General features: G+C 45.8%; 1 protein-coding gene across 1 annotated transcript in view; it reads left to right on the forward strand.

The window, feature by feature from the left end:
* DNAAF8 (dynein axonemal assembly factor 8) overlaps positions 1–19,419 on the forward strand; it is a 100,813-nt gene that overhangs the window by 35,338 nt on the left and 46,056 nt on the right. Inside the window, exons 13-16 of the mRNA XM_054080871.1 lie at positions 4,195–4,389; positions 12,281–12,397; positions 14,566–14,710; positions 17,169–17,451. Coding sequence (XP_053936846.1) covers positions 4,195–4,389; positions 12,281–12,397; positions 14,566–14,710; positions 17,169–17,451 — 740 coding nt within the window. The remainder of the gene's footprint in view (positions 1–4,194; positions 4,390–12,280; positions 12,398–14,565; positions 14,711–17,168; positions 17,452–19,419) is intronic.

Raw genomic sequence — 19,419 nt, forward strand, 5'->3', positions numbered from 1 at the left:
ATTTTATCCCTGTGAAAAGCGTGGCCCACAAGACAGAATTGCTATTTGGCTCCCAGGAGTCAAGGTCCAGAGGGCAGAACTTGAGACTCCATTCCCTGAACTCTGGTAGACAACAGATTCTGTGCTGTGCTACAAAACACCGGGCTGAAAGGTCTGGCACACCAGCTGAAGCTCTAGCACGTGTAGGTGGCACAGCCTAGCATAGGGTGTCCTGAAAACAGCAGAGCTCTGAGATAGCAGCTCTGGTTTGTTGGTTCTGTCTTTTCACAAAGCTGCTATGATGCAGACTGGTACTCTGAACATCTTCTGTTTTCAGTTTTGGAGACAGCTTGTTAGGTGCCATTGCTACTTTAGCCTGGTGTAGACACATATCCTACCCACGTAGTAGAGCTGACCTGTGCTGGAAAGTGTACTCAGGTATATCTGGGGAGCAGCAATCCATGTGTACCTGGGATCTCCTGTGGGTCATGTGCCTGAATAAACCATCCTGCTGCTAAATAACCTTTGAGATGCTGGCCCTGTGTTCTGCTGAGCCTTGTGGGTCTTTCACAGGTGGCTCAAAGCAACACTTGTTTTAGCGAGCTCGCGGGGGATTTTTGTACTCTGTTTTTGCCTGCCTCACCATGACAATGCTTACAGGAATGGGACAATAGATGTGCTCATTCTTGATGTGTCCTCTTTGCTGAAGAGACCCCATAGGACCCAATAGCAGGTGGTGGTAGGGGAATCCCAGGTATCTGAGTCACACCTGGATACATCAGGTGAAGTTTAAATGGAAAAGGAGGTGTAAACTTGCCTTGAAAACACACTTATCTTCCCCTACCCAGCTGCAGCAAGCATTCTTTGCTTGCAGCTGCTTGCCTGTGAGCAGTAAAGATTGAATTCCCCAGGATGTATCATAAAGCCTGGAGTATGACAGCTGTGGCTCCTGCAAGTGAATGATTGATGCTGGCAACAAATGTCATGATTAAAACACCACCAACAAAGCTCAACCCCAAAACAATGGGCAACATTTCTGTAGTACTCAAGCACCCGTTGGCAGAAGCGGTGGGGCTAATGAGCCTGCTAGACTGGGCAAGGGCTTAATGTTGATTTCGGTCCAAGGCAACTGAGTTCAAGATGTTTGCTATATGGAGTGAAGAAAACAGAGGACCCAGGGACCTACCTGAATTCTGTCCACTTGCCTTGTTGCTCTCTGCTGGCTTCAGCTGAGGGGTTGGCCGAAGCATCAAAATTGAGTGCTCAGAACATGTATCCACTGTTAGGAATTGAATGAACTTTTGAAGCTGCAGGCTCATGCTGCTTCTTCTGGGTGGGCTTGTATCACAAGGTGGTGGAACAAGCCGTACAGAGTTTCTAGCCCACATATGAACTGTAAAAGCTGTTCTGATCCTCATCTGCAGTCACTGACCCTGCTGATGAGTTCAGCTTGTATGCACAACAGTGAAGCTAAAAGGTGTTTGGACAGCTTCCCTCAGAGTAACTATGGCCACTTGAGTTTTCCTCTCATTAGATGCTCTACCATTTGTCTTTGTGGTAAGTGACTTTTGCCAATTTTCCTTTCCTGAGGCATTTGTAGATCTGCTGCTTTCCCCAACAGAGATCTAAGGTGATAAGAACAACAAAAGTCTCTCAGAAATGTCAGCCCCAGCAGAGACAAGGAAAACAACAGCGACTAGGCCTGCCTCCCCATCCCTCCCCTTGAGCAGCCTCGGCTGCTGGTGGAGAGAAATGTGCTGTGCTTCATTCACACTGAAGTCTTCAGTCTCTTGCTGTAGTGTTAATGGAATTGGATCAGATAACAGGATTCTGCTGGGGCACTCATTGGTTCTTATTCAAGTTGCCTCCTTTGGGCACAAAGAAAACCACTTATCAGGGGCTCACCTTCAAAATATTATTGGGTTTCCAGGTGTTTTTGTTGCATCTGTTTGCTGTAAGAATGTAGGGAATTCCTGGTTACTTTTTCTGGATTATGTAAAAGAGCCATGCCAAGTAGAGTAACTGTTAACCAGAAGCATTATGGTGAACAGATATTTTGGTGTTCATAACATGTAGAGGATGAAGTCCATTTTTGGTGCCAAAGGTGGTCAGTATGTACAAGTTATGCAGCAAATTAGGGAGAGAATTGTGCCTGCTGGATGTATGGGGGGGAAAGCCCATCTTTGTGTATCTGTACTTGGATCCTGTAATAGCAGCACAATGGCAGCTCTGCATGGATTTTTTTCTGGCTGTAAACGAGTATGATTTTTACAGCACTGGATTTCTCTGCTGAGAGCCTGAGGCTCTGCCTGTATCAACCAGGCAAGGATTCGCTTCCCGCAGCTTGCCCAGCCCAGGCGTGAGGGAACATGCTGAGTGTGTTTATCACTCATTGGCTTTGATGGTGTTTGATCCTTGTTACCCATTGCAGAGTCACAGCTCTAACGATGGGGTATAGTTCATCGTTTAGAACTGGACCAGTGCAGCCTGTGAGTTCCCTGTTACTATGGGTTGTTACTGGCTTTATTGGTGTTTTAGGGTTTTTTTTTTCCTGTTTTCTCCTCAGTTGTTATTAACTGGAGCTGAGCTATATTTCAGACCTCTAAGCCATCAACTTTTTATGTACTGGGCACTTCACTGTCATCTGTGTGTCTTTTATTGGTTGTCACATTTTATTTTTCCATCCCAAGGTCTAGTGGTTATAAATAGAAATATGAGTGGTTTCTCAAGGCAAAATCTCCTGTTCTCCGCAGATCAATAAGCCTTTTGCCTTATTCTTTCTGCCTTATTCAACTGGGATGGCGTCTCATCCTCTATCAAGTGGTTCTGCTATGTTTCCTCCCGATTTTGTCAGATTTTGGGAGTTGAGTTTGGGTTTTTCATGTCTGTCCTTCAAACAAGTGATGGAAGTGCAGCAAATGTAAACATCCCTGCATGGTTTTGGTTTCTTGACTTGTCGGAACAAATGCTTACACTCCCCTCTTGTAATTCTGATGGACAAGATGCAGCTATGAGCATGCCTGATGAGAACTAGATTTGTACAGCATATGCTTTCCAAGATCTACTTGGCATTCCCAGTTAGGCACGCAGGCACCATGCAGAGCAACGGGGCTCCTGTCTGTTCACTCCTCTGGTAGCTCAGAAGACCTCATGGTCTCTGTTGACTAATTTGAGGATTTTTTTTGCATGTCTTTCCTGCTTGAGCTCTGCTTTCAAGGTGCAATAAGAGGTGCAGAGATGATGTTTTGCATAATTTTTGATTGTTAATTTCTAACTGGGTCTCATTGAGGTCGCCAATTTTGTACTCTGAAAGTCCTGCTAATTAAGAGCCAAACTGGAAGAAGAAAGGGGCTTAGAGAGGAGGTTAAATGATGGAAAACTAACTTAGCAGTGCAGTATTCAATATTAATGAATCAATGTTATATTATTGTTAATCTTTAAAAATCTTTAAATTAATGGGTTTTTTTCATTTATAACCCTATTAAACCCTTTACAAATTCATGTCTCACTGTATTAGACTGGTTTATGGTCCTGTTTATGGCATCTTTTCCCTCTTTCAGTGTGATATGTAATCGCTTTGGAGTAGTGTTTGTGGTGTGATGGATGTCATGAGTGTTATTTTATACTAGTGTCTTGAAACCGATGGAAGATTGCTCCTAACTGGCCAGTTGCCATCTGTGGAGGAGTTTGATAGCTGGGTGGTCTGTGTGTGTCAGGAGCTCTGGCAAAAGGGCTGTGCTGCTCGTATCCCCTGTGTATTCCCCAAGGGGCACTTTGAGTCTGTTCTATGTGGAGGTGTGCCCTCAGGTCGTGGGTGAGCCCTGCCACGCAGCTGATGGGCGTAACTGACTGTGGCATGTGGCATCTGCTCCAATGTCCCATCTCCTGCATCAGGAATCCAGGCAGGCTCCAGACAGAACCTTCAGTTCTATTTTTGGACCTGGGAGTGGGGAGATACCAGGGTTGTGGGAAGAGTGTGATTTCTGTGGTGAGAGGATGAGCTTAGAGCTCTGGTTACAGGGTGCGATGGTTTGGGAGGCTGAGGGGTGTTACGTCAGGGGTTTGGTTTGGAGACTCTGAAGCGCAGCTGTACGGCAGATGCGTGAAGCAGAAGGCTTGGGAGGCCTTCAGGCAGAGAAAGCTGTTACAGGTGTGTAGTACAGAACAAAGCTCCCAAGGCCATCATCAATGCTTTTAACCACTGTCTCTTTGCAGACTAAAGAAGATCTACAAAGAACATCCAGTTTTTACCAGAGGATTTCTGCATTTCTAGCCTGTACGTGGCTTACAGATGTTGTCTTCTGGAGAGCAGAAATGGCCAATCACTTCCAAAAACAGCTGTGTCCACTTCTTCCTGAGATTCCCTCTGTTCTGCTCAGTCACATCACTGCTGTTAATCCAGATCCTCAGGTAGTGTACAGAAATGCTTGGACTTCTGGCAATTTTTTTCTCATTAGGTCCAATAAAAGTTGTTGTTCTCGCAGTGATGATAAGTATTCTTGTTGGCTTTAGGGAAGGATTTAAATAGGGTTTGAAAACAAATGCTTCTAAGCTTATAGATTTCCACTGAAGTATATGGGATTACAGGGACACAGCACCTCTTCAAATCAAGTACCTAAAATCACCTGCCGCCTAGAGACATCTACAAGAACATTCACCTTGTTCTGTCTATAAGTAGAACAATAATTAACTGTTTCACTGCTGTCAGGTTAGAAAGTACTCCGGAAAAGTTATTTGGGCGAATGAATCGTTACAAGAATTTATTATATATATGGGAGAGTTTATTCCTTGGGGGCATCCAACATTGCTTTTAGGTTGTTAACAGCTTATCCTGCCTCAGTGTAAATACTTAGACCAAGATTTCAAAGAAGCTCTGAGTATGAACTGCTTTCCATACCTTTTGAGGGAATGGCTGAGAGAGTTGGGGTTGTTCAACCCAGAGAAGAGAAGGCTCCGTGGAGACCTTAAAGCAGCTTCCAGTGCTGAAAGGGGCTCCAGCAAAGCTGGGGAGGGGCTTTTTACATGGGCCTGGAGTGACAGGATGAGGGGGAATGGCTTTACATTGAAAGGGGAAAGATTTATATTAGACAGTACAAAGAATTTCTTCATGATGAGGGTGGGGAGGCCCTGGCCCAGGTTGCCCAGGGAAGTTGTGGCTGCCCCATCCCTGGAGGTGTTCAAGGCCAGGTTGGATGGGGTTTGGAGCCCCTGATCCAGTGGGAGGTGTCCCTGCCCATGGCAGGGGTTGGGACTGGATGGGTTTTAAGGTCTTTTCCAACCCAAACCATACCATGATGGATTCCATGATTCTAGGAATGCTGGGCTTATTTCTTTCCTGTGACATCACCAGCCTTTGGACAGTCAAGGTCTTTTCCCGATATTTCTAAATGAACAAAAAGCCTTGAGACACGGTTGCAGGAGACTGCAATTCTGGTTCACAACAAAGTTTATTTCTCAAAATAATGTAACATGAGAAGTTTTTTGCAGTTTTGACCAGATTTGGGGATTACTCTTTCTCTGAGAATCGCTGTCATGAGAGCTTAGGGGCTTAGCAGGGCACTTAGCAATTTGCCTAAAGGTTTATCCCACTTATATGAAGGAAAAGGGGGCTTAATGTTGTTGATTTGCAGTCCCTGTAGCTTTCAAGTAGAAGCAAATGCTGTAAAGCAGTCTGGTGTTCTTGTAAAAGATAAATCTGCTGTACACTTTTAAGGCATAAAATAAGGCATCATTTGAAACAGTCATGGCTTTTATGCAAATCCCTTATTAGGGGAATTATAAATCATTAGAAACTGAACAGCAAGATAGCAGGCACTTCCTGGGGGTGGATATTTGCCCTGATGCCATAGAAAAACTGAAGTTAATTTAAAGACCCCATTCTTTTCCCAAGTTCAAATGCTCTGATAGATGTGTCTTGCAGTGAAACAGAGAGGCGGACTTCTCAAGGCCTGGCTCAATGATCCAGACTCTGAGCAGGCAGCAGCTACCCTGTTGTCTGCCCTGAAGTGGCACTGACTGTGAGTGTTCCAAGTGTCATTAAAGCACAACCACAAAGTGCTGCATAGAAAATTCAATATCAAATTCTTTTAACTTCATTCCTTTGAAGATTTGGTACAAGACCAGTGACCCATGCTTCCTCTTTATATGTTTATATTTATTTTGAGATGATGTGTACAAAACTAAACAGACCAAGGAACCATGTGTTAGAAAAGCGTGCACTGTGCACCTATTTTTTTTCCAGGTAGCTGACAGTCAGAGACAAAATCCTGACAGGTTGGTAAAACAAGTGGGCAGGAGTGGAGGGAGAGGAAACATCAGGTGAAATCGCTGTCTGCCTGTGTGCTGACCGGCTCTGTGTGTGATTGCCGTGAACCTTTGTTAGCAGTAGCTGTAATAACCTTAAGCACATTTTTTGTTGAAGCATAAACCAATGTCTTGTTTGCAATCAATTGGTCTCATGTGTTTTCACGCTGTTCCGGACCCCAAACGGATTGCTTTTCTCTTGCCATTTTTCTTTGAGGCTTTCTTATTAATGCTCTGCGTGCAGCCTGTTAACCTGCAGTAATTCACTTGTGGTATGAAAAGTCAACTCACAGCACAGTCATTGGAACCCCAGGTTAGGTTAGGAGTGACGTAATCCTTGTGGAAGTTATGAGCTGTGATGTCCCTTGTCAGCAAATAAAAGATTGCTTCATTTTAACATAAAATAAAAGTGCTCTCTCCTGGTAAGCCTTAGGATGCAAGCATTAACCTTGAGGACGCAGACAACAGCTGTAGCCAGTGTCGATGCTGCTTTTCCTCTGCCTGTTTGTTCTGTTAAGGCACTCTGAATTTCTCTTGCTCTTTGGCAGTTGTTCTGGACACTGGAACATTTGCCCAAAAGGTGATTGTTTTGGGCCCCTTACAGTGTATCTCCCTGAATAGCCAGCTCTCCTCAGGCTCTTGGCTGTGTGGGCCACCTCAAATCGCAACAACTGGTGGTATGCTGTCATTTCGTGCCTCTTGGTGTTAATTATGCTGTTGTGATTGGAGTTTATTGGCCTGTGTTTTCCCTCTTTGGCCTTTCATGCTGTGTGAGGAGCAGCAAACCAGTAGCTGCAAAGTGGTGCCCACGTTAGACCCTGTCCTGTTTCATGGATGGAGAGCACGGACTGAGCTACCTGGAGTGCAGCGCAACTCTGCCACCTGCTAGACCTGCTCCACGTGTTGCTGTGAGCTCTTGCCTTTAGTGAATGGCTCAGGGCTGTGTTTTCCTCTTCCAAAGCTTCTGCTGAGCCTGATGATAAGGCTTCAAAGCTAAAACGGGTGTTAGGGGAGGGATCAAACACCTGGAACCACACCTCTGCCTCTGCTTCCCCAAACCAGAGCCAGCAGTTGGGCCTTGCTGCAGGTGCCAGCCCCAAGATCAGCAGCCTGACTGTTTGAAATCCAGGCTGAAGTGGTAAAATAAGAGATTCAAAAGGACAGGTCTGTCCTGGCCTTTGCTTTCCAAATCATGCTTGTTTCTTGTCTTTATCAGAGTTGATATTAAAGGCCAGGTCTTGTGTGTCTGGCACCCTGCGTCTGCTGCGCATCAACAGCTTTGGCGAGAGCATGTCATCTGACTGGTGATTCCACAGGGATGTCACTAGCCTGAGACATTTGTGCTGGGGCCTCATCTATATGCATTTATAGAAATTAGTGCTTAGCTGCAGGCACAGAATAGCTGCATGGCTATATCTTCATGAGGCAGAGGGAGAGGGTGACATCCTGGCCCTAGCAGAGTCCAATTGGAGTCTGGAATTGAATTTAGTGGGGCCAGGAGTTCAGGCTGTCATTGGTGTTTGTATATTAACTAAACCCCCCTGACCTTTAAAAGGAGAAAGGACTGCAATGATGTCTACCAGAGCTGGCACAAAGATGAAGACGTAGCCTGGGGAGAAATAAATGGTTATAGTTGTTCATTCTTCCTAAAATTTGATGGCTTGCATCTAAATGGTGGCCATTGCTCATTATTCCAGAAAAGAGCAGCATAAAAGCACTGCCAAGCTAATGTGCTTAGCCATTAGTGTTGTGCGTGATGGGCAGAAAGGGTGGAAGTTACTGTCTCATCCTTTCTCTTCAATGGCTTAAGATATCCCTCTCTCTGTCCAGAAGGGAGCAAGGGAAAGTGAGATGCATCTTGCAGGAAACAAATTTGTATATGTGTTAATCAGGATTCCACAGGGAATACTGTGCTAATGCATTGGGATTCATGATACCAGGGAGAGGAGAGAGCTTGAGGATAATGGTGCCTAATTCAGGAGTGCGATCCAGTGAATCGCTTGAGACATGAGCCTTGCCTGTGTGCCTGCATCCAGGCCTTTGCTAGAGTGAGCACGGTGCTTCCTCCGCTGCTACTGACACGATTGGTGAGCTGAAAGGGAGAGGTTACAGTGATACCAAATTCCCAGTCTCTGGAGGTGGCAGCATCTTTCTCCAAGGGATTTGGCTGTTGCCTTATGGTGATAATGGCTAAGTAGGTCTTTGTGGTGGGAAGAACCTTGCACATGATGAGCTGAGATTGCGGAGCATATGGAAATTCTTCCTCAAGTTTCTGGTTTCCTGCTGTGGCTGCAAAGCAGTTTAGAAAACTCCTTGCAACTTAAAAGACTTCTAGATCGTCTGACAGCAAAAGTTATTTCTTTGTTGGAAATGAGAGCAGAATACACTGTAAGCAAGAAAAAGAGAAATTAGATTTGCTCATATTTCTGTATGATAAAGATACCTGGGTTTGCTGCACGCAGCTCCAGTCTTCTTGAAAATGTGCTTATTCTTGTTTCTGCTTGATATTTTACAACTTGTTTTTGTTCTGCTGTGAATTTCCTCACCGTAACTGCCTGGCTTCATCTCGGTTATGTTGTCTGAAACAAAGCAGCAGGGGGGTCTCTTTAAAGGTTTTTTGAAAAAATGGTGCATGTTCACTCCTGACTGTGGTAAACCTAGCCTTTTCCAGTGTCTTAAGGTAGCAGAAATCTGTATTTGTCTTCCAGAACAAGTAAGAAAAAGAATAACTGACAAAAAGGTACGAATACAAATCATAGAATCACTTGGTTGGGAAAGACCTTTGAGGTGATCGAATCCAACCGTCCCTGTCCACTACTAAACCAGATGCCTTAGCATCTCATCTGTCCATCTGTTTAATCCCTCCAGGGATGGAGACTCCACCAGTGCCCCAGGCAGCCTCTACCAGAGCCTGAGAACCCTTTTAGTGAAAAAAAATTTCCTGATACCCAATCTAAACATCCCCTGGTGCAACCTGAGGCCATTGCTTCTCCTATCAGCTGTCACTTGGGAGAGAAGCCCAGCACCACCTCTCTCCAACCTCCTTTCAGGCAGTTGTAGACAGTGATAAGGTTTCCCTTCAGCCTCCTTTCTTCCAGGCTGGGAGGTTCTGCGTGTTCCTTCCCTTCCTGCTCATGGCAATACAGAGGGAGTGGATATCAGCACTCTTAAGACTTCACTTTCTTACAGTGGGGGGTGAGGGGAACAGTCACAAACATGATTATTGTTAAATGATTCTGGGATTTGACTGAGTCAAAGTACCCTTGGGGCTGCTGTTGGCTGACTGTAGGGTACCTTTCCTCCTTGGTGTAATGCGTTTACTATGAGATGTGAGATTATTTCAGTGCTGTGTGTCTGCAGAACTGTAGAGAAGAGGTATTTTTGGGTGGGTATCAAAGGCCGGAGAGCCTCTTCCCTGTTTTGTGCTGTGCAGGAGGAGGGAATCTCCTTCTCACCACCAAGAGACAGGTCAGCATTACGAGGTGATGCCTCAGCTCTCCTGTGGGAGACTTTCTGAACCGCTGTTTGCACGGAAGCGTTACAGCTATTGTAGCGTTGTTGGAGGCATAAGAGAGGAGCCAGCCCTGGGGTGAGATGGAAACAATTCCCACACCTACTGTTAAAAGCAGTGTGAAGATAAGGGGTGTCAGAATAGCCCCAGTGATTTGCAATGAGTGGGGTCACGCCACTGGCTGCAGAGCGTCACCCTGCATTATGCATCAAACGGGGCCCTCTCAGTGTTGTAACAACAACTCGATGCCATTCTCTCCCACGTGCATGGGAAAGCTGCTTTCTTCCTGTGTTTCCTGTGTGTTGCGAGGAAGGCAGTGTCGGGAGTTCTCCTCCACTGGCGTGTTTTAGCTAGACTGGGAAAAGCAGAGGCTGCTGTGCTGCAACCATCCACGTGTATTTTCTTACCCATGAGGAAAAGGATTTTCTAGGACAACTAAGATTTTTTTCAAGCTTTATTCTCTGTTGCTTTGTGAAATCACATTCAGGCTGGCTGCTAGCAAACACAATCTGACAGATCATATACTAATTTCCCACGGGCCTTGATTCCCAGGTGGGTTCCCTGCTCTTGCAGGAGGGAGGCTGGGCACACAGCAGCGTGCCTGGGATCAGAATCAACCCACAGCTCACACTGTGGCACTTCCTAAAGGGCAGATTTGCACCTTGGCTTTCCCAGTGTGTCCTCTGTGTTGCAACTGGGGCTGGGTGGCTGTAATGAAGTTTTCCGTGGAGCTGTGGGCAGGAGTTAGTCTGACCACATTTGTCCCTTCTCTTTTCCTTCTTCTTGAAAGCTGATAGACTTGAGGATTGCTCTAGGAACAGCTTGAACCCCAGAAGGCTGGGGTCTTGCTGCGTTCTCGTTTTATAGGACTTGGCTGTGCTTACTGTGTTGTGCCAGTGTTGGACGCGGGAGCTGGCAGCAAACATTGGAAATGAAGAAAATCCTCTGTTTCCTCAAATAAGTGATTTCTTGCTTTTCCTCTGCTGGTATTTTCCACAGCATCCAAGTGCAATATCCCAAGTGGAGGCTGGTGAGTGAGGAATTGGAGGACAAAATGGGCAAATCCACTGAGAGAGGTCAAAGCTCTTGGTTTGGTGTAGTTGTGTTGGCTGAAACAGGGTGAGAAGTGAATTATTCTGTTCTGATCTTAGGCAAATATTTCATGGAGCACAGGAAACAGGAAGGAGAAAACACAAAAGGCTGCTGAAGCAGAAAAGCAGGTGTCAAAGGAGGTTTAATATTATTCCAATTTCATTTTCTGGTAGTTGTTTTTAAACGCTTGCAGAATGATATGAAGTGCCTGTCATTTGGCAAACAATACAAAAGAAAACTCTCCCGTGACTGCACAATTAAACAGCATTTTATTTACCTAATAATCCAGGACAGATGCTTCTTCATGCAGTGTTAGTCCATTTTCTGTCCATAAGAAATTCCTGATAAGACCATGTTGAAATGCAATTCCTTTTTCCTTTTGTGAAAAGGTCCATCCACGTGAGACTAGGACAGGTTAATGACTGCTGTAAATCAAAGTCGAGTCTTTAAAGCCAGTGAAGCTGCTCTGGATGCACCACCTGAGCCTCTCTCAAAAGGAACAATTCTTTTCCCTAATCTTAAAATGAATTCTGCCTGCTGTGAACTCTGCCTAACTGCATCCCTATTTCTGGAACGTTCAGTATTGACATAGCAGTAAACGTCACCTTTTCCCAAACCAGAACTTGACAAAAGTGACTTTCAGCAGCTGTGTTTGCTCCTGGACTGTGGCCCTGCTTACTGAGCATGCAGTCACTGTGAATTCCCATGAGTGACACATCCCTAAACTTGCACTTGTACAAGTTGCTTGCTTGGCTGTCTGGAAAATGGATGAGAAACAAAATAAGGTGCTGAGACTGGGAAATGCTGCACTTCCATAAAGCTGTGACCTAAATGCCAGAGTCTTTTTGCCTATCCACAAGTATGTGGCACAATCAGACTTATAGATATGTGTCACTTGTGGTGACATGAGAGCAGGAGAAATGTCCTATTTTGGTTGCAGGCATGTAGAAGTTCATGCAATTCTTTCCCTACCCTTCCATTTGATTAGTTAATTAGAGCATTCCTTTAACAAAGCCCTTTTCTGCTGGAGGCTCAGCGCAGTCATGGAGAAATAAGGCCTTGAGCTGCTCAGCCTGATCCTGCGGTGCCATTTGTGTGCAGCTCCTGTTCATGCCAGTGGGTACTCTGCGTGATGGAGGGTCGCTGGGCTGGACCCTGGGAATATTCAGTCTCTCAGGAAGCAGTTGCAGATTCATTTTCTTGGGCTATCACTTAACTGGAGCAAGTGACGTGGTGGTAACAAAGCAAATGATAGATTAGCGAGGCTGGACTAATGAGTTTAATCTATTAAGGTGCATCCTTGTTTCTCTCTAGTCATAAAATATCTTTTTTTCTAGCCCTTTATTTTGAGGGATTGAGATCATGCAGGTGAGAGATGTCTTTTGTGCGTTTCAGGCAGTGGAGAAGGTGTTTGCAGAGCCAAGTGGATTTTACTGGCAGACAGCTGAAACCGATGAAAAATACTTCCCTGATGGTAGTGACATCGAGGCTTGCAGAGATACAGACACCGAGGTAAAAAAACAACCAATCAAACCACTCCTTTCTGACTTGTGGGATGACGTGGGAAGCTGAGAGACGATTAAGTGACCTGGAATATTTCAGTCGTGAAGTTTGGTACAAATACCGATCTTGAAATATTTCTCACTCAGACCCAAATGTATCAGCTGCGTATTTGTCGTTGGTATTGATGTGCTGATTGCTCTGAGCCGTGGAAGATTAAACTATGAAATGTGCGGGTTGGAGAAATTGCTCCCGACCAGGTGCACATCAGTAACAGCAGACAGGATTTTGATAACCTAACTGCAAGCCAATATACAGCACAACTTTTTTTGGTTATTTTTATAAACCTGTGCTCAGAAACATTCGAAATAGCTTCAGAGGCTGCTGATGCTGTGCCTGACCTGCAGCTGCTGTGCACATGTTGTATGGACAAGTAGGGAGTAATCCTCCTTAGTTTACCCCAGATGAGCAGGTGAAGGTAATTTCAATGTGCTCATATTTATCTCTTGTTTAGGAGCGCAATACCAAAACGTACTGGACTTCCACTCATGTATGATAACTTGGTAACTATGGTAACTCACCTTTCTTAGCTCTCATGCAACACAAAACACTTAATGCTTGATCTGACAGAGACCCATTTCCTGTCAACATTGATTCAGGGAGGTGCAGGTACACAAAGCCCTTCCTGAACAGGCAGCAAGCTTGACCAGTGGTCGAGTGTACCAGCCTCGCTCCTAGAAGATGCTTAAGTCCGCCTCTAGGAGCTGAAGATACCAAGAACACAGTAGGGAAGTGCCTCGTGTCTTGGTTCAAGTCCCTTGTCTTGCCTCAGGAGCACTGTTGGTGGGTCCCAGCAGGCCTCTGGCAGTGAGGGCGGGGTGCTTTGCAAGGGGAAGCAAGCTGGGAGCTGAGACAGCGAGGCGGGCAGCGTGGAGTGCCGCAGCACCCACACGAGAAGAGCAGGGCCAGCCTGGAGTTCATAGCGCCAAGGCCAAGCCAGAAGGTCAGCAGGTTAGGATAACGGGCAGGATCATGTGAGACAGGGCTGAGGCATACCTGCAGCAAAGCCCAGAGAGAGACCAAGGCCAAGTGCCTGCCTCCTACGCAAAGGGGTGGCAGCCGTTCCAGAGGTCTCTGGATGCTGCATGATGAAAGTTGGCTTGAGCCCAGGCAGCTGAGCCACCAGGATGCTCATAGTGGCTACAGAAATTTACTTCCTTATTGGCTGCTGTGAATACCGACTTAATATTAGGAGAGCTTGAGATAGACAAATGTGAAGAAATAGAGCTTTTATTCCTCATTAGACTTTTTTTTATGATCTGAGTAAATTTATGTCTGTATTTATTGTGATGGTATAAGCCCCATAATGTGTTTATGGGGGAGTAGCATTTCATTTAAAGTGCCCAATAGTGATAAATTAATTTGGTGTTTGCTGCAGCCATAAAGCTCGCTGCTGGGGCTGTGTTGTGTTGCTGTAGATCCAGGAGAACCATGTACACATTTGAGGCCAGTGCAATCACGCTTGTCTGCTCTGCAGCCAGACAATTTATTACCCCTAGCACCACAAAACTTCCTGTCATAAAGTGCCTGCTTTTTGAAGGAATGTTTCTTCTGATGGGAAAGCAATAATAATTTGTTTCTCTTTTGGGTATAGACAACTAGTTTGTGTTGGTGTGTCCCTTCCTACAAGCCAGGATAGGCTGAATTGGATGAGTCTGGTAAAACAGATTTCAAAATGTGAATATGGGACATCCCAGTGATGTGTCTGCCTTTTGATAAGTTTTCTAACGTTGGTTTTGGCACTTTTGTAGGTATAATGAAACAGTCATTTGGTCTATTATTATTTAACCACCTTTCTGCAGTACATGAGGTTAAAACAGCGGGAGTGATACATTTCAGTCTCTGTCCCAGAGAACTTGCAGTTTTTTCCTAGTAGGTTTATGTGACAAAAGGGACAATTATGTCAGCAGAAATATTCAATCATAATTATAGGTAGTTATGATTCAATCTGAAGCTAGGAGCCTGCTGAGCTGAACCGCACATAAACATACAATAAAAGAAAGCCCTTACAATGTAGATAAAGTATGAGAATTAAAGGTGAACAGAAGAGATACAGCTGTGTGGCTGCTGAGAATTTGGAAGCGTTTGGCTCACTCCTTCAATGTGCCCTTGCTGTTCAGGTTGCCATGGTGTTACTGTTTGAAACTCTCTTCCGAAGTCCCCCGGCTACCCATCACGTGTTGCAGCTGGTACTCGGTGCTGGTCTGGATGTCTGTGGACTCCGCCTGCTCTATCCCCGGCAGGACGTGCTGCTCTCTAGCTCAGGTGAGGTCTAGTGTTCCTTCACCGTATGGTGATCTAGAGACGAAGTCAAAGACTTGTCAATGTGTGAAGGTGGAGAGCGGTGGGCATGGGGGAGAGGGTATCAGATTGACCTCAGTGTTGCTTTATCAATTTTTATATCTTTCCCAAAAGAAATGATAAAAGATCTTGGGCTGTTTCTTTTCTTCTGTTTCCAGTGTTAAATATCCATGAGTTGAATTTTGTAACCTTTGATACATTTTTGTGTCTCAAATCACTGTAGTTGTTGTTTTGCAGTGATCTTTCCCTGGTGGCAGTGCTCAGCTCCAGGGCTAGACATGCAAGTTAAATACGTTGAATTAATACCCACTGATTTTTCCTGCTCAGCCATTATCACTACAAGACAACACCCAGATCCCTTGGAGAATAATGCTGCGTCTTCCGCTGCCTCCAGAGATGGACTGGGAGTTCTGTATTGCTCTAACAAGGGAAAGTTTGTGTTTGCTAATATGGCTGAGACAGGCAGAGTGTTCCTTTGCCTAAAATTTCTGTTTGACTTCATGGCTTTAGTTCTGCAGGCTTTGAGCCAGACTGATTAGTGCTACATTCATTGTGTGAACTGTCAAAATCTAGGGTTGCAGATGGTAAGATTCTGGTTCCTCACTGGTTGGTAACAAGTTAACACCCCATTTTTCCCATGCTTATATCCCAAATCAACTAGAACGCCTGCGAGAGTCAGTCAAACTTTGATTACCGAGAAGGGGCAGATTCACCTGGGGGGAGCTTCAGTGTATTTAAGTTTCCTGAAGGTTTTACTGCAGAAAATCCAGCCTTAATTCCTCCTGCCCCATTGGTCATTGCTCTGGCTAATAAATGTCATGTTTGCTAACAGATGAGAGGCTGAAATGGGAGACCAAGAAGGTAAGGTAAACAAAAATGATGTGGCTCTCCGAAGCCAAATTTTATGTGCTTAACATCAGATACCAATGTTTTCAAATACTGACATGTGCCACACAAGTCTTTGTTTTTCCATTTGTGAAATAGAGATATTGAAGCCTGTCTGAAAGTGTGTATGGAATATTATTAGCTGCTAATGCAATATAACTCTAAAGTAACAGGGGTTACGTTAGCTGCAAAGTACAGGAGTTGCCTCTGCAATACGGTAGGGCTTGTACTTGCTTTGAAGCCAAGAAGTTCTCCTGAAAGGCTGGTATGCGACACCAGCACAAATACAGGGAACCCATTCCTCTTGCGGAAGGGCATAGGCTGAGCGTGAGAAATGGGTTTCCTTTTCCTCAGGCAGAAGGTAAGTGAACCACTTTAATTGGAGGGGAATTCTCCAGTCCCCCTGCCCTCTTTTCTAAATTTGTCCCAGAAACAGGGTTGCAGCTGCAGTTGTCTGCGCTGTGCACATAATGCATTCTTGGTGATAGCTGGAGAAATGAAGAGGGACTCCAGAAATGAGTAAGAAAGCCATAAAATCACCAGTCATTAGGGGCTGACAGGCAGCAGATCTGCTTCGATGCTCTGCATCATGCACCATTATTTAGAAACATTTCGCAGGAAGAGGCAATTCATTTGAGCACTGCTATGAGAGTTTGTAAATTAGATTTTTACCCTTAGCTTGAAAACTTTAAAATGATTATTTTAAATATTTACAGCCAGTTTCTCCTGTATCTGCCTGCTCTGGAGACTTGTTCTGGCTTCTGATTCTTATGCAACAAATAGTGTAATTGAATATGTTTTTAAACCTAAGGGGAAGGAAATTACACGCCATGCTGCTTTCTCTAACAGCTGCAGAGGAGCCACATTGCCTCTTTTTCTGAGGTCCTTGCTGGACCCCAACTATGCTGACAGCAGACCTGGAGAAAGGTTTGCCAGAGGCACTGGGAAGAATTGTTGCAGGAAATAAGGGAAACTGCAGCTTAAGTCCTGGCAGGGAGATAAGGGTTGCGAACCAGATGCTTGCCTGGCTCTGTCATCTTACACCGTAGCACCACCTCTGTGTTTGGTGCAGGAGGAAATAATCTGGAAAAGAAGTCCACAGAATTCCAATTTGCGATTCCCTTCCCAGTTTTCCCATATCTGACAAAAATGACAGAAAAGGCCGTCCCTGCAGGCCCGTGTCCTTGTCCATCCCCTCCTTCTGTCCTCAGCTGCCCTTGAGGGCATCAACAGCTACTGAACAAGAAGTGCTGACTTGTAGTGTATAAGCTGCTCTGTAGCATTAACCCCGTGCACACTCCTTCCCACAGCAAAGGGAGGTCACCAGCTCTGCTTTCTTTATCAGGCTACCTTGCGTAATCTCAGTTTACTCTTGGGCGAAGCTGGTTGCCAGCACAATGACCCAACAGGACAGGTAATGGGGAGGTTTCTTTGTTGAAGTCTGGCTATGACAGATCCGAAAAGGATACTTGAGTGAAGTGAGTGACCTTGAGGTAGGTTTTTCAATGTTTTAGTCACACACGTTTGTCTTTCACAGAAAAGCTGCCTTCTTCCTACACTTCAGAGACTGGCAAGGTGCCACCGGTGCTGGCGTTAGGCGTGAGAGGACCCAAAGCCTGTAGTGCCTTGCAGAGCATCCTCGGGCCATCTGACCCGCGGCTGGCTAGCGTGATGGACTGTGGTTCCATCAATGCCAGGAGCCACGCAGAGCCGCTCGTCTACCTGCCCCGCCTGGACAGCTGTGTGCACAGAGAACTGTGCCTCTGGTTTGGGGGGAGAGCTGATGTCCCGGATCCAGATTCCCGATGCGACAGAGCAAGGTGATGGTCCTGGATGCTTTTGAGCTCTGTTTTCAATCCCAGGCAAAGCGTGACATGGAGGCCAGGCAGGTGCACAGCTAGCATGCTTTGTCTTTACGTATCAGCCTTCTGTTAAAGGTCTCAGTTAATAAAAGTGCAGGGTTAGAGCCATCTGCCTACTCTTATGTTTCCAAAACAGTTGCTACAATCTGCAAAATTCCCCCTCTCATGGGAGTGTGTCCTTTGCAGCACACAGGAGATGTGTCAAGGTGTCTGGTGCGGAACTCGTGCAGGTCCTTCACATCCCTTGTTCCCTGGGTCCATAATTCATACGTGCCTCTCTTGGGCCCTCTGTGCTGGATACAGCAGATCAGATGGATCTGAGACCTCCTGCAGCTGTGTCTGCTGCTGGAGAAGGGCTGCAAGGTTGGGTGTCTCTGAGTGGCCCTTTGCTGACAAGCCTGCTCTGGCTTTGCCCTGTGTCCTTTTCATATCAGCAGATTGGAGATAAGGGGGTTCAGATGGAAAAGGTTCTTTGGAGGATTATGGTAGGAGAGTGTGGAAATGGAGAATGGTTTATAAACTTTGAACTCTAGCAATCAGCATGAGAGGCAGTTGAGGAATGGCAGTACATGCTGGGAAGAAGCGGGGTTCAGGGTATGGCTGGAGAGCGCACTGGGCTTTAAGCACCCATTAATCCATTGTGCAACGTAGCCTGTCTGTGCTCTGCGTCGTATTGCAGGGAGGAGGACTGTGCCTCCCATAGACTCTCTTGGGCAGAAATGGATTTACCTGAATTTTTTTAAGCTTAGTCACTTGGTTTATAACCCTGATACCAGGCTGCCAGAACGCCTGCTGTTAGCCTTAGTAGAGCAGTGCACGAGGGAAAGGGGCGGGGAGCAAAGCTTCAGCAGCTCTGCGGAAGTCAGTGCTGAGCAGCCCTTACTCACCTTCTGCACCTGCAGAGAGGCAGACGGAAGGCTGGATCAGCAGCCTGGACTCTCTTGTACTTTTTCCCAGCACTCTGTTCCAAATCTCTCTGTAGCTTTTTCCTGATGAACGTGAGTGCTTCCTACAGTCCAAAACAATCACATCCTTTCCTGACAGCCTTGTAACTTCCTTGACAGAGACTCAAATGTAAGGACCCAGGAAGCACATTTAATCCCGTGTGTGTAAATGAAGACCTTGACTGTGTGCAGCAGTCCCTTTCTGCTGAGGATCTGAGTAGGCTGGCCTGCAGAGGGAAGAGAAGAGGCCCTTTTATCTGTTTGGCTGCTGAAAGGCAATCCTCTCATTGCTTTATCAAAAGATTTGGCCTAGGGTGTCAAGGAATTTCCACCAGCCAGGAGAATATCAAACCACAAATCTCTCCCTGATTGACGTGTTTGTCCACAGGCCTCTGTAACCACACGGGGATGCCGGATGCCAGACCCTGTGCTGGTGTTTTCAGGCCCTGGGGGTCTCCTTGTAGTGCTGCTGACCTGAGTAAATGATGCTGTGTTGAAAGTGCCCCACAGAAGGCTCGCACAAGGCCATGCACCTGCAAGTTCTGGACAGGGTTTTAAAGGTCACTTCTGATCCTGGCTCCTGGGTGCTGTGTGGCATGCTGTCAGTGGCAGCAGCCAGGAGGTGAGGTGCTCTGCAGTCCTGCTGGTGTTTTCTGCAGAGTGACAACATGCACCCAAGTAGAATTAACCTGGTGCTCACGAAGGGCTTGTGTGTCAGAGTTCTGTTCTGCTTGTCCATGAGTCTCAACATTCTTACTTTTAAGATTTGAGAATAAGCAATTTGGCAAAGTTTCATTCTCTTTATATGTTTATTTTCCTCAGGGATGCTTTCCTCCTCTTAAAAAGATGATGAATTCTGCTCCTTTGGTATAACTTAGCCAGTCTGGAGTGGCGCTACGTGCTAAGTAATACACTTGTCTTTCTCCTAATGCTGGTAGTTTGGTCCATTGGGACTCAAAAAACCAAACTGCAACTCAGATTA

Source organism: Cuculus canorus, chromosome 15, assembly GCF_017976375.1.
Source record: "Cuculus canorus isolate bCucCan1 chromosome 15, bCucCan1.pri, whole genome shotgun sequence".
Classification (NCBI taxonomy): Eukaryota; Metazoa; Chordata; class Aves; order Cuculiformes; family Cuculidae; genus Cuculus; species Cuculus canorus.